This window comes from Rhinolophus hipposideros (genome assembly GCF_964194185.1).
Source record: "Rhinolophus hipposideros genome assembly, chromosome: 8".
Classification (NCBI taxonomy): domain Eukaryota; kingdom Metazoa; phylum Chordata; class Mammalia; order Chiroptera; family Rhinolophidae; genus Rhinolophus; species Rhinolophus hipposideros.
In genome coordinates, this window is record NC_138054.1 from 55,238,313 (window position 1) to 55,263,267 (window position 24,955).

At 41.1% G+C, this 24,955-nt stretch overlaps 1 protein-coding gene across 2 annotated transcripts in view; it reads left to right on the forward strand.

Moving 5' to 3' along the window:
- Positions 1-24,955, forward strand: part of PLPP3 (phospholipid phosphatase 3) — a 136,337-nt gene that overhangs the window by 39,099 nt on the left and 72,283 nt on the right. Inside the window, exon 2 of one of the 2 annotated variants that reach the window (XM_081057886.1) lies at positions 8,893-9,519. In XM_081057886.1, coding sequence (XP_080914012.1) covers positions 9,381-9,519 — 139 coding nt within the window. In that variant the 5' untranslated portion in view covers positions 8,893-9,380. Of the gene's footprint in view, positions 1-8,804; positions 9,520-24,955 lie in introns of those variants that run through there. The other variant, XM_081057885.1, reaches the window with a different exon arrangement.

The window sequence follows — 24,955 nt, forward strand, 5'->3', positions numbered from 1 at the left end:
AATGAATAACAGCAAAGCAGGCTTCCTCAAGTGAGGACTCTAATTCAACAATATCTAAAATTATCATGAACTCGTCCTGAGGCTTTTGTATGTGCCATCCCAACTAGTCATTCATTTATGCACTCATTTATTCAACAAATATTTGCTAAGTGCCAGCCACTAAGTAGACTAAAGAGAAAAAAAAAAAAACCAAAGTGCTTATTCTAATGGAGATTGAAGTCTGGGGAGGAACTCAGGAAAGAAATAAAGAAGTAAAAATATATAAATTTAAGAAGAAAAATAAAGCAAGGGCGTCAGGAGAGATGTGGACATGGTGGACATGGTGAATAAAAGTAAAGCCCTAAAGGAGGAGAACATTCTAACAGGGCGAACATTCCGTGCAGAGGCCTACATCTTCCTGTCCCGGCCATGCTGTTGTCCGTTTCCCCATCCTGTAACATTTAAAGAAAGAAAAAGTTTCTATCAGACCGAAGAAGATAATGTATGCAGTAACTCAGTGTAGTTTTAGTTTCTTGGGGCTTCTTTAACAAATCGGTACAATCTGGGTGGCTTAAAACAACAAAAATGTGTTCTCTGCCAGTTCTGGAGGCTGTAAGACCAAAATCCCACTGGACCACCCTTCCTCTGGGGCTTTAGGACAGAATCCGTTCCTTGCCTCCTCTCCCTTCTGGAGGCGGCCCCAGCATTTCGGCATCACCGCAAGCTCTGCCTCCATCTTCACGTGGTTTTCTCTTGAGTGTGTCCAAGTCTTTTGTTTCTTGTAAGAACACTTTTTATTAAATTCAAGTCCCATGTTCGTCATCCAGGATGATCTCACTCTAAGATCTTTAGCAATTACATCTGCAAAGACCTTTTTTCAAAATAAGGTCATATTCACAGGTTCTGGTGATTAGGACATGAACATACCTTTTTTATGGGGGGGGGTGACCATTTAAGCTACTACACCCAATAAAGGTATTTTAGTTCTGTTTGCCCTTGATATGGAATTCCTCACATTCCCCATCTTTTTTCTTCAAGTTGAAGGGTTGTCTTTTAGAATTTATTTTCTTTTTCGGGGGAAGCGGGGAAGAGGGGTGCAGGGGGTAGAACTAAGGGAGGTAGATAACTAAGAATTATCTGCGGTAGAGATGTTTATATGGCCATAGCCATTAATGTTATCCAAGGGCAAGAGCGGGGTGGGGGGGGCTGGCATCTGTTTTGGAGTTGGGATGACTAAGTAGGTTAAAGTTCCAGAATAATTACTAACTCTCTGTTGGTCTAACATCAAATACATAAATTTAATCAATTTTAACAATCTGGAAAATTGAAGGAATTCATCTTTCTCCTTTTCCTATCCATACCATACATAGCTACTCCCTTCCTAATTCATGTTTCATTCATACTTTCACTACCCTTTTATGGTTTAAATATTTATCATGGTGTAACATACATATAATAAAGTGTAAAACCTTTATGTTCACATTATTAAATTTTACATATGCATATACCCATGTAAGCATCACCCAAATCAAGCACCCAGAAGGCTTCCTCGTGCCTCTGACCGGTTAATAACACCCTCCCCAAAAGTGACCACTATTCTGAGTTCTATCACCATGTTTTTGAATTTCTTATACAGCAATACAGTGCCAATTTCTTTTGTCAACATTATGTCTGAGAGGTTCATCCATGCTCCTTTCTGTAGATGCAATTCATTTCTTCTTTAGTGCTGCATAGTATTCTACGATGTGATATCTTATCATTTATTTAGTCATTCTCTTTTTGATGGATGTTTGTGGTGCTTCCATTTGTGAGCTATCATGAATAAGGCTGCTATGAATCTTCTTGTACAAGTCTTTTGCTGGACATATGTTCTCACCTTTGTTGGGCATATCCCTCGGAGTGGAATTGAGAGGCCAGAGGAAAAGGATATGTTTAGTTTTAATAGATATTGCCAAGGAGTTTTCCAAAACAGTTATACCACTTTTCACTCCAGTTGGGCCACACCCTCACCAACACTTGATTTTGTCAGGATTTAAAATATATATATATATAGTTAGGATTTTTAATTGTAGCCATTCTAATATGAATATATTGTGGTTTTAATTTGCAGTTCCCTAGTGACTAATGATGTTGAGCACCTTGTCCTATGCTTATTGGACATGCAGATATCCTAATTTGTGAAGTGCCTATTCAAGACTTCTCCCCCTCCCCACCCTCTTAAAAATTGTGGGGGATTGTCTGTATTTTTCTGATTGATTTGTAGTTTTTCATATATTCTGGATATAAGTCCTCTTTCTGGATGTATGTATTTTTCTAATCCCTTAATTGCCATTTCACTTTCTTATGTGTGTTGTGTAGCTATAAGCAAACTTTTTCTGTAAAGGGCTAGATAGTAAATATTTTAAACTTTGCAGGCCATCTGACCTTTGTTATAGCTACTCAGCTCTGCCCTTGTAGCACATAAACAGTTGCAGACAACCATACATTAAATGAATAAGCATGGCTGTTTTCCAATAAAACTTTATGAACAATGAAAATTTGAATTTCTATACATTTCACATATCACAAAATATTATTCTTCTTTTGATTTTTTTCAACCATGTGAAAATGTGAAAAACATTTTGAGCTCACAGGCTGTATAAAGACATGTAACATGCTGAATTTAACCCTCAGGGGATTGTTTGGTAACTTCCAATGTATTTTATAAATATAAATTTTTAACTTTAATGAATTCCAATGTATATCTCTTCTTTTGTAATTAATGTTTTTCATTCCTGTGTAAGAAATCTTTGCCTACCCTAAGGTCATGACTATGTTCTCCTTTGTTTCCTTCTAAAAGCTGTGTTTTATCATTCACATTTATGTCAGTGATCCATCTATGATTAAGCTTTGGGTATGGTGTGAAGTAGAGGTTTTACACATTTGTTTCTATGTACTCAGGCTATTATATACCTGTTACAATGTTATTATGTAGCTATGACTCATCTGTTCTGTGAAACTTTCCCTGATGGCTCTATGTGGAACTTAAAACTCTCTGCTGGTCATTCATTCAACAATTACTTTTGGAAGGCTTATTAGGTACCATGCTAGGTAGAAAGGGTTGTCTCTTCTGAAGCAGATTATAGTATTTTGAAGAAACCAATTAAGTCTTCACAGTAAAATGTGATAAGTGCCATGATAATATTGCAAGTAACAGTCTTTTGAAGAAAACAATTAAGTCTTTATAGTAAAATGTGATAAGCGCCATGATAATATTGCAAGTAATTTGTTTTTCTCCTACTGAAAATGAGATGAGTCATTTGAAGAAAGGGATCATAAGCTTTAATTTGATTATCTCTACCACCTAGTATGAATTCTAGTATAGAATATGTACTTTTGAAAATTTGAGGACTGAATAAATGAGTGAATAAGTACAGTGAATAAATACACAAATATGTATACAATCAGTGTTTATACAGAATATGTACAATATGAATTCAGTGAATAATATGCATCAATATATATATGTGCACACACACACACACACACACACACACACACACACACACCCTTTCTACCCCTTCTTCCTAGACACACACAGCTAAAGTACCACTTGGGGAAACCACTAATCTTTCCCTTGTGTACCTTAGATGACAAAGTTTATTCAGTCTATATTAATGATTAAAGTCTTGGTGGCTCTTGTATCAAACTGCATAGGTTCAAATCCAGGCTCTATCACTAATTAGCCACATAATCTTAGTTAGTTAACCTCCCTGTGCCCCAGTAACCTAATCTATAGAATCGGAAAACCTTTCTCATAGAGTTGTTTAGAATATTAAATGAATTCATATATGTATGAATATATATATATATATACATATATATATATGTATGTAAAATAAATGCAGCTCTAACCACCCAATGAGGACAGGAGTTTTTGTCTGCTTTGTTCATTGCCATATTCCCAGCTCCTTGAAAAGTGCTTGGTACATAGTAGGTGCTCAAAAAATGTCTGTTGCGTGAACGACAAATACCTGGATCATGAAAAAAATCTCAATAACTCAAACATTTCAATAATTATTATTTCATGTTTGATATAAAAGTTCTGAATTCTCATTCCAACCATTCCCCATCCCCCAGTTACAGCCATTTTTCACTTTGGGAATCAGCATTTTTCTACAATGACACAAGGTGGCAGCATCGGTCTCCTTTTGAGTTATCAGCCTCGCTCTAGTTTGACCCATTCTACTAGGGACAAACTGCAACATCTTTATTTGCAAGTTCCTCCGTCCATTCTAGATTCTGTTTATTTAAATGAACATTAACTGATTGAATTATCATAAGGTTAGCTCTTACCAGCCCTAATTTCTAGCTAAAGAAAAGATTACTGCTTGTAGAAAGGTAAAAATATTGACCATGAATTGAGGCTGCTTTCCTGTAACACTACTGCTTGGTGTTCTTAAGGCTCTCTTTTTGTAACAAATAACTGCTTGGCAAATAATGAAACCAAATCTTCCTTTTCAGTGATACAAGGTGCAGCACTGTTATTCCTTTCCAAGTCTACAAGAAAAGACAAAACAAAATACAACTTGTAGTCTGTCTTTTAAATAAAGATGAGGCTAATTCTGTAGTCCCTCTAATTACTCTGTGAAACCACTGTTGAGAAGCAGACATTTCTGAGCACCTTTGAGGATGAGACCTTGTGATGCAAAGAAAAGAATCTTGGTTTAGAAATTAAGAGACCTAGAATTCTTGTGGTGCTTCAGGAATCACCTCCAACTTTAAGCAAATCTCTTGTCTTTCAAAATTCAGTATATTTCTAAAGCAAAATCTCTGCCTTACCTACTTGAAATTAGATCAGTGAAGCTAAATACCTTTACAAACTGTAAAGCACTCGATTTTACACTGCGTGAGCTAACGATAGAATCATTTCTACTTTACCTATGAGGAAAACCAGTTCTAGCCAGTTAAATGGGCTTACCTCAGTTTTCTCATCTATAAAATGGGCTAATGATAGCAACCCCACCCACATCTGTGACTAGTAAGGATAAAATAACATAATAGATGTGAGTGTCTTTAAAATGAAAGTGCTCTCACTTGTACTAGATGATTTGTTTAAGCAAATGGATTTTTTTTGAGTTTCACAAACAATCTGAAAAAAACCAATGTCTTAAAAAAGAGAAAGCTTTTGATTTACTACCTTTAGAAAGCTCAAGAAAACGGACATTTTAAAAAAGACAGCAATAGAGATGCTAAAGGTGTTATTGCATTTAGGGAGGGATAAATAAAATTAAATTGGTTAGCATTCTATAGAGTATTCAGCGTTAGTATTCAATCAACACTTTTTAAATATCTGTATTTAAATGAGGCGTACTGCAGAGTTACTACAACACCAAATCATTCAAAATATTAACATTCAACTAATACTTGTAAACTGCTTATTGTGTACCAGGTGTTTTCAAATGTATTATTTAATTTTTAATGTTCTAGTCCTCAGAACCAGAGAAAACTGTCAGCACCATTTAAAAGTTGAAGAAACTGAGATTCAGAGAAGTTGTTCCACTTGCCTCAGGTCAAAAGCAGATCCAAAATGGTCAGACCTCAAATCCTGGACACTTTCCTGCCTTTTCCCAGGAATGTCACTGTAGAGGCTTCTATTCAGTCCTCTGGGAGCACTCATGATGTAGAATCCAATACTTACAGCAGCAAGCCAGCAATTCTTGTTTAGTAAAAAGCGGAGGTGGAATGTGTAAAACCAAGGATTTTAAATAACATAGATGAGTGGGAACTTAGCCGCCAAAACGTATCTATCTTCTTAGGTGAATTTCAGTGGCTTGGAAAATTTAAGCTCTGACTTTGGGACTATACACCTTTATGTAAAGGGACTCAGTTATCTCTCCCTTAAATATTTCAGAGCTAATTCATGCCTTTTCGGGGAGAAAAAAAGTCAATTATTGAATGTTAGGGGTTAAAAAGAGAAATAAAATTATGAGGTAACAAGAGATCTTAGAAATGAAGGCTATTTAAATCTCTTGGGAGGTATCAGTTATTTAAAAATGGTGTGCTGTTGTTGCCACACATAGTAAGTTAATCTTAAAAAGGCATTTATCCCCGCTGATATTGTCGTTTTTACACAGGCTAGTTTAGTGAACTGGATGTCATCTTAGGTGTGAATTTGGGTAAGCTATGTGTACCAGGAATTTTAATTACTTGATTTCTTTGAAACGACACCATTCTAAACTATCCAGTCTGTTTCGTGGCATTTTATTTGCTAGCTAGATGGTTGAGTTTTGGGATTTAAAGCAAAGAGATCTTCACATTTTTGTACCTGGTAGGCTGTTTTATTTCTTGTCTAAAGAATGATATTGACCATCTATTTATGACTTGTTCAAGTCAATTTAATGAGTCTCTGTAGTGTTCTGTTTCCTTGAAGTTACTCAAATAGAATGCTTGTTGGCAAATAACTGCATACGTCTATTAACACTGCGATCTCTTCCTTATTAAAAAAATAGCCCACAGAGCCTTGTAAATGGAAATACAAACCTCTCATTTAAACATCCATTGATTTTCTCTTTCATTTACTTCTGAAATAACTGATTTTCATCCTTCTTAATAATTAGCTGAGTTTAATCCAGAGAACCTTAAACCAAAACGGGTTTCTAGTAGTCAAGCTAGAGCTGGCTAAAGTTAATCTTACTCAAGAACTTTAAACAGATTAACAATCATTGCTAAGTTATAATACCATTTCACCACAGTAAAAGCCTGGCTCTTTTAAAAATGTGTCTTCTTAAATAAATAAAAGTCATTTCACAGATAAGAAAAGCAGACAGAAAAGGTAAAGGGAGGTAATTGTAAAACTCAAATAATAGAACAGAGTAGTATATACACCGGCTATATATAAGTGGCCTTCTCAGTGGCTGGCACTCAGTGGCTGCGCAAGACTCTTGGAGCTCCAAGGAGGAAAGGATCAGAGCGGGGTGTAGTTTCAGGAAGGTTTGCACTTACTCTTAGATTGAAGTTCCAAGGATAGGGTTTGGCAACTAAGAACTTGAAGGATAGTTATGATCACAGTGAGGGTTGGGTGGGCAAGGAAAAGACCTCGGAATCCCTGAATGTCTCTTAGAATGTCAATAATGATGAAATCTGCCTTGTATTATTGTTTCTGCTATTTTAACATTTCAAGAGAGGGCATTTCTCACTGAAAAGCTATGGAAGGAATCTGTTCTCTTGGTTACCCTGGCTTTTACATGCTGCTATTTGAATTGAGAGCGCTGAGTCTGATCCACAGCTGCATGCCCCAGCTCCCACACTGTCTTGGAGATTCAGTCCCTCTTGCTTCCAGAAGACAGTGGTTTTGCTTTTGTGCCCCTACACACACACACACACACACACACACACACACACACACACACACTTGTTGTTATCCAGTCTGGACATGAGCTTAATTCAGCAGCCACCAAACCATGTGCCAGGTACTGAGAACATGCTGTGAAGCTGATACTCTATTGAGCGTACTGGAGTCTACTAACGATAACACCAAATAGAACTGTGATAAGTGCTACAAGAGTGTTATAAACAAAGTGTCGAAGGTGAAGTTAATTCTGTCCAGGGGTCAGGAAAGGGCTCAGAGAGAAGGTGACATTTCAGAGGACCCTAAAGCAAGAGAATCATTTTGGGAGCTAGAGAAAGGATGGATGTGCATTATAGGCAGAGGAAGTAGGAGAGCTGGGGTGTGGAGCACGAAAGGACTGTTCGAGAAAGGGCAAGTGGCTGACAGCGGCTGGATACAGGGTTATTGAACCCCATAACAAGTCGCTGTAAATGCATTAAAAAGCTAAAGGATGTATAAAAAGAGACATCTGGAAGAAATGTTTATTGTCCACTGTGGGCCCAGCTCCCTGCCAGGCACTATAGAAGATACTAGAAGGGAAAGCCCTTGCCCTGGAAATGTTTATCTGGAAGAAAGATTAAGTCACGTAAAATAATTTAAAAATAATATGACAGTCTAAGGCAAAGCATCAGATTGCTCCAGAACTCAAGCTAAACATGGTCCCTCCAGCGAGTACTCCTGCGGGCCTGGGCTCCCCCACCCTCCTAGTGATACAGGCAGCCTGAGGCGGGCTGAGGCCGGCTGAATCTGCAGAGGGGCTTGAGGGCTTGAGATTCCTTCTCCTCAGGAACAGGAATAAAGGTCATGGAACTCATATAGGGCACTCATACACCGTCACGTACCTGACACCTTTCTAGGTGCTTACATTGATTAATTAATTCTTCACAATTACTCTGTTTGGGAGAAAGAGATATTATCTCATTTACACATGGGGAAACTGAGGCACAGAGCCCCAGTCAGAATTCAGATTCACGGGGTCTAGCTCCAGAGCCCTGCAGTCTTTTTCATGTTACTCTCCTCAGAATCTAGCACCGTATGCAGTGCTGGGTGTTAACACCTTTAAAATAAAACCAAAGACAGTTTTTCTTGAGTATGTTCAGGATGTGATTCAAATCAAAATAAAGACCTGAAAAAAAAAAAAAGAACTTGAAAGCCCCGCATTTGTAAGGGAGGAGAAATATTATATATTTTAGCTGTACAGGCTTAACTTTGGCCTGACCCAAGGCCAGCAAGAAAATGTTCGTTTTTATTTACATATATATATATATATATATATATATATATATATATTTTTTTTTTTTTTTTTTTTTTTCCTTTTGTGACAATTTGGCGTTTCTGAACGCTAGGGGCTCCCGGATTCTCCGGTTTGAGAGTAACTTTTCCTTTTAGGATTTTTTTTTTTTTTGAAGGGGGTGGGGGAAAATGTGGCCTTAATTATCCTACGTCTTAGCAACTTAAGGAAGGGGCTGTGCTTTCGGAATCCCTTCAGAGCCAAGTAAGGAGGTCCCTCTCGTTCCCTCTTTCTCTCTCTCTCTCTTTTAAAGGACCTCGTGAACTAAAAGTGCAGAAAACAAACCCGAGGCGTCCGTCACCGCAGCCGCGGCGGCAGCAGCAGCAGCAGCAGGAGGCGGAGGAGGAGAAGTTGGAGCTGGGGCAGGCGCTGCGCAGGGCTGCGCTCCGCTGCGCTTCCATTCATTAAGTCGGCAGCCGCCGCGCAGGGCAGTGGCCGAGCCGAGCGCCCGCGCTGCCCACTCCCTCGCTCGCGCGCGCAGACCCACGCCGGCCCCGCGCGCCCCGGGCAGCGCAGCTCTGCACAGCTTTCTGCTGCGGATTTGGCTCTCCTCCCCTGGGACTTTCGAACGATTTGGGGTTGAGAGAGGAAAGAAAGCAGCACCCCGGGGGCGCAGCAAGCCCCGCCGCCTGCAGTGGGACGCGGGCAGCGACGCCCCACTCCCGCCGCCTCGGCCCCCGCCGCCTCGGCCAGGAGGCGACCCCCGCCCCTGGGTGTGCGGCTGCCGCCGCAGCCAGCGCCATGCAAAACTACAAGTACGACAAGGCGATCGTCCCGGAGAGCAAGAACGGCGGCAGCCCGGCTCTCAACAACAGCCCGCGGAGGGGCGGCAGCAAGCGGGCGCTGCTCATCTGCCTCGACCTCTTCTGCCTCTTCATGGGTGAGCCCCGCCCCGCGGTCCCCGGCCGCCCCGCGGTCCCCGGCCGCCCCGCGGTCCCCGGCCGCCCCGCGGTCCCCGGCCGCCCCGCGGTCCCCGGCCGCCCCGCGGTCCCCGGCCGCCCCGCGGTCCCCGGCCGCCCCGCGCTCGGCGCGCGTCCCAGCCCCGGGGTGGCTGCGCGCGGGGCCGCCGGCCAGAGGCGTCTCCAGACCGGCAGCGCCGCGCTGTCAGCCCCAGGCCCCGCCGGGGAGTCTGCGGGCCACCCCCGGTGCCCAGGCCCGCGCCCTCCCCGCTCCCACCTACTCCCGGCCTGCACACGCGTGTGGCTGGGGCGTGCCTAGGCTTTCGCGGGCCGCTGGAGGTCGGCTCCTGAAAAGCGGTCGAGACCACTTGGAAGCCCAGGCGGAATCCCACGGGAGGTGTGGGTTCGCCCTGTTAGAATAGGGGAAGTTGGTTGAACCAGGATCGAGAGCCAGCGCATAACTTGTTGCCCTCCATCCAAGTGAAATGGAGCTCCCGGAGCGCCGGGCTCCTGCCTGGAGCCCAGCTGCCTTCCCCTGTCTGTGTGTAAACACCCAGCCTCTTCCGCCGGGGCTGCCTCGGCCCTGGCCAGACCTAGCTCTGCAAGCTGGCCTTTCCACTTGCTCCTCTCCTCCACGCTCCACAGGGGCTTCGGAGGCGCGCTCTAGGACCTTGGAGCCGGGTACCGTCCTTTGGCGCCTACTATGTGCCAGGCGGTAGGTTTAACTAGCCCTTTCCCTGACTCGGTGCAGTGCGAGTGAAGAGCCCTATTTCACTGATGAGGAAACTGAGGCACCGGGAAAAGCAAGCCGCGGTCATATTTTGGGACCACAATTAACTGCCCCCCAGAAAGTTGAGGCGATGGTCCACTTCGTTATCAAACGAGCTGGGAGCCACAGCTAACAGAGTGGTGGGAGTTAAAAGAATTGGAGTGGGAGAGTAAGAAGGATTTATGAACTCGGTGCGGGGAGGGAAAAGCTACTGACATGAATCTACAGGAGTTCCAAGGTTGAAGTCAGGGTAGCGAATTTTTATTTTTAAGCGTATCATGGTGTAATGGAAAGCGCACAGACTTGTCATCAGAACACTGCCACTATGCCACTTGTTGGGTGTGCCACCTAATGGCTCAGTGGCCTCAGTTTCTTCATCAGTTGAGTGAGTCGGTTGAACTAGATGCTCTCCAAGGCCCCTTCCTGCATTAAGAACTCGGATTTGGTCCAGGAGCTGTTCTGCCAACTCTGCTAACTGAAGAAACATCTGTGTTCCCAATTCAGATCCCTTAAAATAGAACTCCTGCACGGGAGACTGAAGTCCCCTTTGAAATGGATTTGTCCAGGCAGATTGTGCAAACCAGAGACGTCCTGGGCTGGACTTCTGCTTCCTCGGTTCATGACTTTCTGCAGGAGGGTCCTTACTGAGGTGTATCTGTCCTTGGCTTGCCTAGCCACAGTAAATTTAGCAAGTCAAAGAAAGATGGGATTCATTTTAAAAATAAGAAAATCTCCCTTTAGATGGAGACAGTGTAGGCTAAAATTGTGCTCTGTGCAAAGGAAAAAAAACGAGTGACTGACTGCACACACACCCCATTCCCACCTCTTAGAAAATTCAACATTACAATGCAATGTAAAGGAATTGTCACTGGGGGGCCTGCCTTCCTGAAGACTGCTGGCTTATTATCATGCACACTGGGAAGATTAGTACTTAAAGTCTCTGCCAAGCTATTGAATTTTTAAAAGACCCTCCCTGGTCCTGGGGGAGAACAAGGAAACAATAAACACGGAGGAGCTGTTTGCTGTAAACTTGCCTGGGGCTTCCCAGTGTTTACTGGAGTGTTGGGTTGGTGGTAGGGTAGACGGACTGCCGGTGCTTTGTACCCTCCTACCTCCTATTTTGTGTTTAGGAAAGCAGAGCTAGAACGAGCTTGACAGCCTTTGTACAGCTTCATTGCCTCCTCCCACTCTTCGGATTTCAGAAGGCAGTCCCAAGGCATGGTGTATTCTTATTCAAGGATAAAGAAGTGTGAAGGAATTTGCAAAAAGACACACTTGTAGCAAAGGATGCAGAAACCCCACTCTGTGGTGCATGGAAGGGGTTTAAGTAAAGTGTATGTTTGCACATTTCAGTTGTTCATCTGCCCCAATTCTCCCTGGGTCCCCTCAGAGCTGATAGTCTAAACCTAGTTGTTTTTTATGTTTCCTCACTGTTAGTCTGTTTGAATAAGTGATTTTGTTAATCTCAAAAAAGTAATACAATCACAGGATCTTGTATTTTATTATGAGAAGCACCTAGCTGTCTGTTTTAAAGGGTACGTGCCTTGCCATTAAAACCATGTCAACAAAATCATTTTCAAAGTGACTTATCAGTGTCTCCCCTATGTACAGGCCTAATTACAATATCACTAATTTAATGCATCTAACACATTTAATAAGGAAAACTGTTGAGTAAATATTTACTTGTGAAATTTATGCAGGAGAACTCTTTGGCTTCCCGAAGAAAATTAGTAACACAACATGTGATTTTAATGTTCTACACACCACAGTACTTAAAAAAAAAAAGTTGTTTCTACTTGGTTCACTTTTTGCCTAAGACTGTCAGTATGGTTTAATTTTTATATAGTTTATTGATCATATGGTCTGGATTACAGGGCACCAATGTATTAGAAAGAGAGACGTGGTTTTCTGTTTATTCGCTCACAGGAAGATATACCAAGCTTCATCTCTTTGTATCTGGAAAAAATAAAAAGCTGACGTGCTATGGACCTTATGTAAGTGGAAATAGGCAAGCAGTTCAACTTGTTCCACATACCTTTTTGGAATGTTAAATTCTTGGTGGAAAAACAAAAGTCCACCGTTGGTTGAAGGCCAAAAGAATTTGGAAGGCCAAAGAACACCAATAGTAGGTTACCTCCCATTGAACAGCTATCTTCACCTTCGCCGACTAATTGCGTGTATAAGTAGTTAGGAATCTTTGCATGGTAGTTTCTCCTGAAATTGGTTTTGTTTTCCTTGCCATTAAGTAATATGCACGCCTCCTGTTTCCTGTGCATTTGTTCTGGTGTGTGAGGTTACATGAGGGCAGCTGCGAATATTCTCAGGCAAGAAGGGAGGAGCATCTCCTATGATCTTTCTAAGCTCTTTTTAGCCTCTTTTTTATATAAATTAGTTTATGTACGCTTCACTGTAATTCTCCATTTTATGGATGAGAAAGCCAAAGGTCTGAGAAGGGCAGGACTGAGATTCTTACTGAAGTTCATTTGGGTTCATCCCTAATCCTCAATAAGCACAACTGGAGTCCATCCCCCTTTCCTTTCCTATCTGAAGAATCCTGAAACTCAAAATTCTTGAGTTTCAGGATTCAGAAAATCCTGAAGCTCAGTTTGCAGAATGCCCAGCCTTTCCACATTTCCGAGTTACCCTAAGCAGATGGATAAAAGCAGTTCAACTCTTCTGATCAGTGGTACAGTCTCATTGCTCCACGGCCTTGTTTTTGATTTGGAGTAAGTGCTAGTACTAAGTAATTCCCAGATTTTGAGGGCACCATTTTACCCCATGAGGCAGTGGTTCCAAAGAAAGAACACACAGCAGTACGTGGCTGTAGCACAATTGGTAAATCTATGTTGAGCTTCTGTGCTCTTGCTACCCCTCTTCCTTATCCCCTTCTCTAGATATGTACTGAATGCCTCTTTCCAGCCCATGCCTTTTGATGGGTAGGCAGTTTCTGACAGTCCCAGCTTTTTGTCCTGTGCACTTTGTTCCAGCCCTTCATCCTCTGAGTTCAGTGAGCTCATCTGCAAAATGGTAATCAGAATGTCCACTCCATTACGCTGCTGTGAGGATCAGAAGAAATACTGGATGTAAAAGTTATTTGTCATCCCTCAAGATTTGGGCAACTGCAAGGAATTTATCACCTGGAACCTTGCATGATGGTTTTGTGATTGTCTTCATATATTTTATCGCAGAATCATTGATAGATGAGACCATGAAATTAATATTTGGTAATAATATTATAATGAAGACCACAAAGCATTCACTTCCAATAGGAGAATGTCATATTTGCCCTGTAAATTGAAGACAGCTGATTTCCATTCATTGTTGATCAAAACGTTTAGCTGAGAAGGTAGCCCCTAAAATTTAGCAGAATGTTTGAGCCATCTGATCTTCACAGTATTCCCTGAGCCCTCTTTGGAAAAGGTTCTTTTGAACATCAAGACTGTTTCTCTTTTGGCTTTTGATAGTAGAAGGTAGGTTAGCTGAGTTTATAGTAGCCATAGGAAACATTAGAAGATGCTTGGACAGACTGGGTGTGAAAAGCCTGACTCCTGTGCCCTTCCCCACCAGGTAACAGTCAATGCGTGGGATATCATGAACAGAGGAAAAGAACCTCGAACACAGAAAAATATAGAATTTGGATGGTCAGCAACCATACTATATACTTTACTGGTTTCAAAACGTTTGGGGACATTTCTTGTTTTGCGGTTAACGGTCAGGATAAAATTCTAGAACTGGTTCCATACATGGGATACATAAAATCATCATGCATTATTCAACTATTCACACTTAATAGTGAGAGGGAGGCAGTGTGGGGTCATGAAGAGAACGGGAGATTGGAGCCAGAAGCCTCAGGTTCCAGGCCAGCCCATGCCACCATCTTGTTGTGTGGTTGTGGACAAGTAGGTTTTATATGGATCTCAGTTTTTTTCTCCCTTTGGTAAAATGACTGGTTGGGCGAGATTTTTTGTCTGATGTCTAAGGGCTGCCATGCAACATTCTGTGACCAATTTCTAGAAGAGGGGAATGACACATTTGTTTACTGTCTACCTGATGGATGTACTTTCCTTAGCTTTTCATTGTCCATTAGCTCAGGGCGTCGTTACAACAATGAGGAGCCTAGAAACATGAGTTCTTCTGGTCTTGTCCTGTCAGTACATCACTGTGAGACTTTGGGAAAGTTCACTTGACTTTTCTGGGCCTTGGTTTCTTTATCACTGCAACAAAGGAAGGGGACTACTAGATCACCTCTCGGACCCCTTCTAGCTCTAGCAGTTTTATGAATCTGTGCTGGTTGGTATTGTGATGTAGAAACTCAGTCATTATTTCTCTTAGATCATTTATCATCAATTAAATTTTTACACATTTTTTCACCAAAGAAGTGATGCTAACAGTTAGCTTACATTGGTATTTATTCTGGAGAAGTAGTAAGCACTTTTACTACAGTTAACCCAGTATGCTGAGAGAAACTGGCTAGATTTTTGCTGGGTGTGCCCTTTTACCTGCCTCCTGAAATTCATCGTAATCACAAGGAAACAAAGGGACTTTTCCCTTCCTTTTGTTGCTCAGTTATTATAGTCACTAAGTATGTGTTTTTAGTAACCTGGTAGGTTTTGATAACTTAAGCCACTGTGTGAACCACTGAACATAGAAATAGATTTTCATTAGTCAACTGGTGAACCACCTAGCTGAACATCCTGCATGGACTGAAATAAAGGCAACCTCTAGTTAGTAGGTAAGCCCTGCTGATTTCCCTAGGATGGTTGGAAACCTCAATTTTCTCGTTGTCCAGAATGGCTGTTTGTTTGTTTTCTTTGCTCCTTCCCTAACTTTCTCATATACTTCAGAGATATAGCTGCCTAAGGGGGTATAGCTGCCTTTGGGGGACTGCTAAAGCTAGAGTTGGTAGCCTTTCCACTTTTAATCCTTTTGATTTCCTGTCCATTTTGGATTCGTTCTTTCCCCCTTCCTGTGCAGTTGTTTGGGCTGGCAAGCCCAGTTGGACACAGCATGACATTAATGAGACTGTAGGCAGTGGTATTTATGGAGAAACCTTATCCTGTGTGTCAGTTCAATTCAGCACACATTGTTTGAGGAGAAATAATCTATTGGGGGGATGCCTACTATGTCAGTACTTCACAAGCTCACCTATGAAGGAGACCCATCTAGTGTGAAATACAGATCCTCAGACCCCTTCCTGGGAGAGTCAGATTCCACAGGCTTTGGGATAGGGACTGGGATTCTGTAATTGATCAAAGCTTCTGGTGATCCTTGTCAGGCCAATTTGAGAATCACTATGTTGTTTCACAACTGATGTCTTAAGGGCCATTGACTTATGTAGAGGGCTTTTTGTCTGTACTGAAGGTTCTGGCATTTTCCACATTGTTAGATTGGCTATACTTTTTGTTTTTCATTTGTGGCCAGTACACCTGTCTTTCTCAGTAAAGACAATCAAGCTTGTTACAGTTCTTTCAAAAGGAAAAATTACCCCTGGGTGCCACCCTGAGGTCTGCTGTGATTTTCAGTGCAAGGATGGGTTCTTGTTTTTATTTCCAGGTTCTAAACTGAGTTCTAGGTAGTTGACGTCAGCCAAGTGGCCATTTTGGATAAATGAGGTGGTAATTCTATAAATATTTTCTTTGGAGATTGAAGTTTGTGTATGAGTAAAAGGAATAAATTAGATTCCTCAACAGAGCCTTTAAAAGATCAAAATTAGCTTGGCATATATAGTCTTGTAGAGACAACACAAACTTTTGATTCACCCAGAGATGGGTTTGAATCCTGACATAAAGCTAAAGCTCACAGGTAGGTGTGACGTAGGCAAACATTATTTAACCTTTCCAAGTTTCAGTTTCCTGACCTGCCAAAGAAGCAAGCCAACCTAGTGACACGCTTTTGTGGTGATGCTCAGATGAAATCATGGAGCTGAAAACATTTTGAAAAGTTAAAAAACACTGTCATTATTAGGTATTATGTTGCTAATATTATTCATAGTAATAGCAATAATTTCCTTCCGAAGTGTCCTCACTCAGTGGTTCTATGGAATCCTCTTTCATTTTTTGGCAGCAAAGTTGCCTGAAAAATATGAGGAGAAAAAAATGTGAGGAGAATCCTAAGCAAAATCCAGGCAGAGGGAACCCAAGTGTTTTCCATTAGCTGAAGAAGAGCAATGGCAGGTTTTCTGACTCTGGGAAAGTCACAGGGCAGGAATCTCAGTAGCCTTTGGTGGCTGCATTCTCCCCCTTTGAAAGGAGGATGGCGGGATCATCTTAAGAGCAAGGCAAATACACCTTAGAAGGGTGGGAGGGGATTTGGACAAATGGTCTGTTTTAGCATCAATTCTTCCCTGTATCTTTTGCAGCTCAGGGGAAACCTAACTAAATAAAACAGCTGCGATTGAAAATGATCAAAATGCTTATTACCCAGGGCATTCCACATATTTGCTGAAGAAGAGAGTAACTGTTCTAGTTATCATATTTATCATTCATGCTTACACTGTGATGTAGATACTAGAGCCCTTTCATAGATGAGGCCACCGCAGCTCAGAGAAGTTAAGTAACTTGCACAAGGGCACCCAGCTAGGAAGTAGTCCCTAAAATTTCCAGAGCTCTTGTCAGCTTAACTTGCTGCCCACTTTTCCATGCAATTAATGCAAAGGAGACACACTCTTTTCTATCTCAATCCATTTCATTTATTTCTATTCTATTGAGTCTGAATATCTATAACACGTTCTACAGGGCTCAAGGACACGGATGTGAGTCTTTGTGGGGATCCAACCGGCAACCTTGGTGTTACTACGTAGCGCCACGCTTTAACCAACTGAGCTCACCAGCCACCCCACGGATGTGAGTCGAAAGGATCATTTTGGACAGTGGAGGAGACAGTTTTACATAAGTAATTGCAAAAATCGCTTGGAGTGTGCTGATGAGCCTCTTCTGTGGACATTTAAAGAAAATAAGAGCAATTCTTCATTGCCGAGATTTGTGGAGTTTGAAAGTACATTTCATTATCAACAAAGTACATTTCATTATCATTTTTTGTCTCAGTCACAAAAACAGGTGTCTTTGAACAGGGGGAGGTTGGGAGGTCTGAGGGGTGCAGTACAGGCTTGAGAGTCAGACAGATGGGAGTTTGCTTGCCATTATTAGCTATGTAAGGTTAGGCAAGTTATTGAATATCTCTGAGGCTTTAGTTTTCTCTGTCGTAAAATGGGATAATATATATGCATTGTGAAGCTGTGCGAATCGGCCTAGTATAGAGTTTGGTGCACCTATGGGAGATACCGTCATCACTGTTAACCTTGTCCTGGTACCCTCGATTCACATATGGTGAACCTGAAGCTTGGATTGGTTAGTAAGTAATTGTCCAGTGATAGTGAAAGAGCCGGGCTAGAACCAAGGTCTTGGCTTTATACCAATTTTACTTTTCTGGTGTTTACTTGTCAGTTTGAAATTGGATATCATTTATGAGGCAGAATTCTCCAGGGAGCAATAGTCTCTTCTTTCTCCTCCCTGTGTCATTTTAAAGAGGAACAAGGCAAACAGGTTTAACTTTTAGTCCAAATTCAAGGATGATCATTGAGTAAGGCCAGAGATACTTGGAGCAAATTGGAAGGAGCAGTCCTTTTTTTTTTTTTTTTTAAATTGCTTTTTTGCTGGCATGATACAGTCACTATTTTTTTTTTTAAGGATTTTTATTGGGGAAGGGGAACAGGACTTTATTGGGGACAGTGTGTACTCCAGGCCTTTTTTCCAAGTCAAGTTGTTGTCCTTTCAATCTTAGTTGTGGAGGGCGCAGCTCAGCTCCAGGTCCAGTTGCCAGTTGCTAGTTGCAGGGGGCGCAGCCCACTATCCCTTGTGGGAGTCGATCCGGCAACCTTGTGGCTGAGAGCCTGTGCTCCAACCAACTGAGCCATCTGGGAGCTCAGCGGCAGCTCAGCTCAAGGTGCTGTGTTCAATCTTAGTTGCAGGGGGCGCTGCCCACCATCCCTTGCGGGAGTCGAGGAGTTGAACCGGCAACCTTGTGGTTGAGAGCCCACTGGCCCATGTGGGAATCGGACCGGCAGCCTTCGGAGTTAGGAGCATGGAGCTCCAACCGCCTGAGACACATGGCTGGCCCCAAGGAGCAGTCCATTTTTGAGAAATCATTGTCTTCAGACTGGCACATGCTCTAGAAAGTGCTTATTACCAAAGATAGCTGCTGAGTGGTTTGAGCTCCAACAGGCACCATCTTTCTCAAATGATGTATCCAAGGAGAGAAGAAAGAACCCAGGTTTTGGAAGTTTTTGCTCTTTAAAAGCTTCTTCATCACCTCTTGAGGTGGACATTTTTCTAATTTGACTGAGGAGGAAACTGAGTCTTAGGTTAAATAATTTTCTCCAAGTCATGCATTAATTGGCTGTCGTTCAAAAGAAGTCTAGGACAGGTTCTCAAACATTCTTGTGAAACTATTCTTCCCTTAGGCCCAGGTTAAATTATAAATTATGATCTGCATTAACATTCCCCAATTTAAAACAAACCAAACAAAATAACACATAAGACCCAGTTGGAATCGTCTGAAAGGAACTTGTTGATTTCTGTATGCTTTGAAAGTATACATTGCAATCAGAGTATTGGTGGTAAACGTGTTTTTGAGGGTTGTCACAAATTAACAAAATTATATGCCTAGAGAGTTTTGCAGAGAAATACAAATCAGTGTAAAGCGCCTTGTCATAATAAGCAGTATGCTTTGGTTCCTGTTTACATATCCCTAAAGCATATAACACACATGATTATATTAACACGAAGGAAACCTCTGTCATTGATGGTTTCTTTATAGCTAGCCCACAGATTAGTTTGTGGTATCAATCATAATTTCTAGAGAGCCTATTTAATTAAGTCTGTGTTTGTATCTGTCTTTTTAAGTATCCATCTTTTGTAGATGTTTCTTCAACACCTACTATGTGCTACATCAGGGGCTTCCTTGCCCTTTAAGAATTCCCAGGCTGGTGAATGGGAAAGTTTTGCATAATTACATATGGGAGGTGATGCTGACTTTGGAGTGGTAAGGGAGGGGATACAGCAGCGTGGTGAAGGAAGAGTGATGATGAAGTGTGCTGGAAGAGGCATGGACCTGGGTCTTGCAGGATACATATGAAATAGCTCACAAACCATGAAGGGGAAGATGGTATTTCCGCAGAGGGACCAACAGGTGCTGAGACAGGGAAACACAAACATTCTTGGGAAGGGTGAGTAGTTGGAGGTTGGGTGTAGTTATTGTATATTTGCATTGAGTGTGGGGGTGGGGGGATGATATCGGAGATGAAGCTGGAGAGATAGGTTGGAGCCAGATTATAAAGGGAGGCTGTAAATGGCAGGCAGCTAAGGAATTTGCACTTTATTTTGGAGGAACAGCAGAACAAATAAAGTTTTATTTTTGTTTTTGTTTTTCTTTTATTATGGAAAATTTAATAATAGAAACCAAACAATGTATAAGTAGGAGTGGAATTATTGCTGGATCATCTGGTTAACTTCATGTTTGACTTTCTGAGGAATTATTGCCCAACTTTTTCTACAGTGGCTGCACCCTTTTAGAAATAACATAAAGTTAGTGAAAATATGTAAGAGAAAAATAAAAAGTTTTATAGATAACAGTTGGATTAACATATTCATGAAATTTTTTTAAAGAGGGGATTAATCTGATTCATGTTGAAATCCTGGGTTTGAGAGGAGAGAACTGGAGGTGGCAGAGGGAGACTGGCTGGAAAGCAGGTGAGAGCTGAATCTAAGGCATTGGGGCAGAGAGGAGAGAAGGATGGGCAAGAAAGAGGTTACAGGTAGTTCCTGATCTCCTGGTTGGGAGACCTCTAAACTGTGGTGATGTCACTCCCTCTACAAACACTTCAAATGCAGTGTTTGTAGAAGACTTACGAAATCCATAGGATGGGATTAGTAAATGCTTCATGTTCATAGCCTTATTAGAAAGATGAGGCTTTAAATTATCTTTTTTTTTCTGCTCTGAAATTCTTAAATTTTTCAAATGTCCCTTAAAATAAGTGGGCCATTGGAAATCCTCTTGGTTTAAAGAAACAGTTTTTCTTGATTGTTGTGGTATTTTTCAAACAGTTTTATCCACATATATTATAAATCATCTCACCATACAATTCATCCACTTAAAATGTACAGTTTACAGACTTTTAGTATATTCACAGAGTTGAGCAACCATCACAGCAATCAATTTTAGAACATTTTCATCATTCTAATAAGAAATCTGTAATGACTGCAGCCACTCCCATTTACCCTCCTCCTCCCACATCCTATGATAATCTAATCAACTTTCTGTTTCTATAGATTTGCCTATTTTGGACAATTCATGTACAAGTGGAATCGTATATCACTGTCTTTTGTGACTGGCTTCTTTCACTCAACATAATGTTTTTAAGGTTATACATTTGTATTATGTATGGTCAGTACTAATAAAGTATTAGTACTTTATTTACTTTTATTGCCAAGTAATATTCCATTGTATGGACGTACCGCATTTAGTTTATACATTTATCAGTTGATGGACATCTGGGTTATTTCCACTTTTTGGCTATTATGAATCATGCTGCTATGAACTTTCACATATAGATGTTTGTGAATGTTGTGTGGGTATGCGTTTTCAATTCTCTTGGGTATATATACCATGTTTCCCTGAAAATAAGACCTAGCCGGACAATCAGCTCTAATGCGTCTTTTGGAGCAAAAATTAATATAAGACCCGGTCTTATTTTACTATAAGATCAGGTCTTATAATATAATAAATAATATAATATAATATAATATAATATAATACAATACAATACCAGGTCTTATATTAATTTTTGCTCCAAAAGATGCGTTAGAGCTGATTGTACGGCTAGGTCTTATTTTCGGGGAAACACTGTACTTTGGAGTGGAATTGCTGGATCATATGGTAACTGTTTAAAAATTTGAGGAACTGCCAAGTTATTTTCCATAGTGGCTGCACTCTTAGAAACATTAACAAGATTAATTAAAATATGTATGGAAAAAATACAGAAGTTTTACTGGAGACCTTTGCAATTAACATATTCACGAATCCACTGTGGTGTCACTTTGTCCTTAGGAGCATTTTTTTTTTTTAAAGAAACAGTTTTTAATCAGTTTAGTGTCACTGGATTTAAGATGAGTGAGCAGAGAACAATATAGCTGACTGAGAAATAAATGCTGGGTGGTCAGCTAGACCCTCTCACCCGCTGAGTAACATACTTCCACAAACCAGGGTGTGCACGCAGATTCCTGCTTCAGCAAATGAAAAAAACCTTGGATCTTCAGAGTTCCTTGAAAACAGTTAAAAGTACAAATATTAATATTAAAACCTATATTTTCCTAGGATCTGCTTTACAAGATTTTTAAGACCATGAAATAGAACTCGTTCCTGATAAGGTTGATTAGTCACACTTTCCTCTATGGATAGATAGATGGCTGTATACATAATTTTCTCAGGTTTTGTTAAATTAAAATTACCATGTATCTTTTAGAATCATGTGCTGGATGCTTGGGATATTAAATAGTATAATACACAATCATTTAGGAATTAGTTGGAGTGTCAAGTTGTAAATTGCACTTAAAATTGCACTTATAAGTGCATGAAAAATTGAACCACAAATTTTACAAAAGGGTAGGAAAAGGCACTCACCTTTATTAGGAACTTTAGATGATACCTCACTTTTTACAATAACAGAAGAAAGTAGATGTCAATTACATGGGTTAACTCAGAGACGATAAATGATTTGTCCAGGTTCACACAGCTCATATGTGTTGGGGCTGGTATTTGGACTCAAGCCTGACAAAATAATGACCATTGCTAATATTTATCTAGTGCTACTTTTGTATCTCTCAGTGGCTTAAACCGTGTGCATGCATTCTTTTACTTAATCCTCCCCATGAGTTTATGAAATCCTTATCATCATCTGCATTTTACAGAACTGGAGTTCCGAAAGGTTAAACATAACTTAGCAAAAGTTATGCCAGCAAGTGAGTTGGAAGAGTTGGGGTCAGACCTAAGAAGTCTGTCTCACGGGGCCATTCTTCACCCCTGGGCTCTACTGCTTAATGTTCTCCAAGTGCCCCAATTTCTCCCTGCAACTCCATGCTGGCTTTCACATCAACAACATGTGATGAAGTGTCCAAACTGAGTGAGACCTGTGATTCTAACCCTGGGTTCTCTGGACCCACAAAGGTCTATCAGGGCAGTCACAGGGCATCTTATGCTCTTTTCCGCACTTCAAAAATATCTAATGTGTGCTATATGTTTCTTAGTGATAAACTTGCTCACATTAACTCAGAGCACGAACCTCTGCCTAGACGAGTCAAAGCATCTTCATTCTGTTCATCATTTGAATGTACAATGACACCAGTCAGCTCACCCTGAGCTTGCTGGTTATTTCCACGAATCAGGAGACTGGATTGGCATTTTCTATGCTTTGATTAACATAAGTGAAGAAAGGTTTTAAGCGTAGTTTACTTGGTAAATAAAGATGTCTTCCAGACATCATGGAGGGTCAAGAAGGAACTGCAAGGGATTTTTGATGGTGAAAAAGTGGGACAGCCTAGAATGGACAAGCAGCTCTGTGAATGTAGAGGAGAGGAAGTCCACTGGATCCTGGGAAAGCTTCCTAAAAGATGGAGGGACTTGGTAAACCTTTGTCCCTCATACCAGGCAGCAGAAATGGGTTGTCATGGGCTTGATCTGCTGTCCTGGTTGTTTGGTGTAACCTTTGGGTCACATCGAGAAATGTTGAACTCTGGTTAGTGGCTGCGGATGTGGCACCTTCATTAAATGCAGTAAATAGACCTTTCACCAGTAGTCTCTTCCCCACAAATGACCCACATTGTTGTAAAGTTAACAACCACTAACAGGAAGTGGCAGAAATGCTTCTTAGCCACACAGTGGATTTCATTAGACACTTGCCCAAAGTAGCTGTTTCGGTCAATTTGGCCTGTGTAGGTTCCTAGGGATGATTGGACTAATGCACTATTCCTTATAATTCCATTTGTCTTGCTGTCCTCTTGGCGCTAGTGGATATTTTGATTAAATGCTTAGTGTCTTCTTTTCAAGCAACTGCACATACTGTTGCATACTGTGATTATAGGGAGGAACTTTTGGCAGGCTGAGATTTAAAAAATGTTTCCAAGGTGTTACCCACTTACTTTGGGTCTTTGGTTTAGTGGGCTTCTAATTTAAATCTGTTTGGAGAGTGGTTCCAAAGACATGACAGGAGGGATGGTGGGCTCCACTCACCCTTGTAAACCATTGCATTGGAAGGTCTGTACCTCAGGCATCCCATGAGTGAAGAATTCCCAGGGGCTGACTGGGGAATGACAATACACTTCTTGGATCAAAACATTCAAAATACAGGCTTTCAATCCCAGGGCAAAATAAGCCATGTTGATTTTAGATTTCACTTTTCTTAAGGCCATTGATGGAGCTAAAGAAACTTTAATTATGATTTTACCTTAAATGGGCTGTTTACAGTTGTGCTGACCCCAGCTGTGAAATCCCAACATTTATTGTTAATTAATAATCCCTTTTACTGAACACTTCTACCAAATGGTAATGTATGCATTCTGAGAATTTGAATTCAAATATCCTTTCTTGCTTCAATTGATTTTGTTTTTATTCTAGATCTCCAGCTTTCCAGCCCTGAAAAGCCAGCAAAACAAAACATCAAAACTATCACACCCAGAATATCATTCCCAGATGTCAACTGGACAAAGAACATTTTTAACCTTTCCATTCCAGATAGGCACATTCACATATCTGATTAGATTGTGCAATCCTGAAGGGGAGATACTGCTCTAACTGATCTTACAGATAAGGCAGTTGCCCTTAGGAGAGGTTGAGGGACGTGCTGGGGATTCTGTGACTAGAAAATGGTGGTTGGAGCATCTGGGTTAAGAACCAACCAACACCTATTTTTCTTCCAACAAGGAAGACTGGCATTGGAATTTGCACTGACTACTGTTTTCGATAATAAGCATATGACGAAAGCAAGCAAACCAGAAAGTTTTAAAATGAAATTATCAGGTCTTGTAATTGGGGTGATTTGGGGTTTTGCCTATTTTCAAGTGTGATTGGGGTTTTGCCTATTTTAGTATTGCCTGTTTCATTGTGAATTCCTAGAGGACAGAGATTAGACTCAAAACCTCTAGCTTGGAAGAGGGAAGGGCATGAACTTGACTGAATACTTCTCTGGCAGGCACTAGTGCATGGGGCTTTACATGAATTATTAATCTTCTTGAATTTCACAACAACCCTACAAAGGAGGAGGTTGGAGTTCATTTCAGTTTTCCATAACCTGGTCAACAATGCCTGTCTCAATTCTTTTGGGTGGTGACACACTGTATTAATAATTCAACTAGTTAATCACTAGCAGAGATCCTTTACTGTGCTTTCAGGGGAAGTTCTTTTCTAGAATCTGCTTTGAGCCAGTCACTTGGACCATGCATCCACTGTTACTGAAAATAATGTCAAAGACAATCTCAGCTCCAGTTCTGTAGAGCCTTAGAAGAAAAGGGCAGGAGCTATGGCAGGAGAGTACTTTGCCCATTTCATACAGAAATGGAATGACTTTTCTGCAGAGAGATAGAACTGCAGAGTGTATTGTT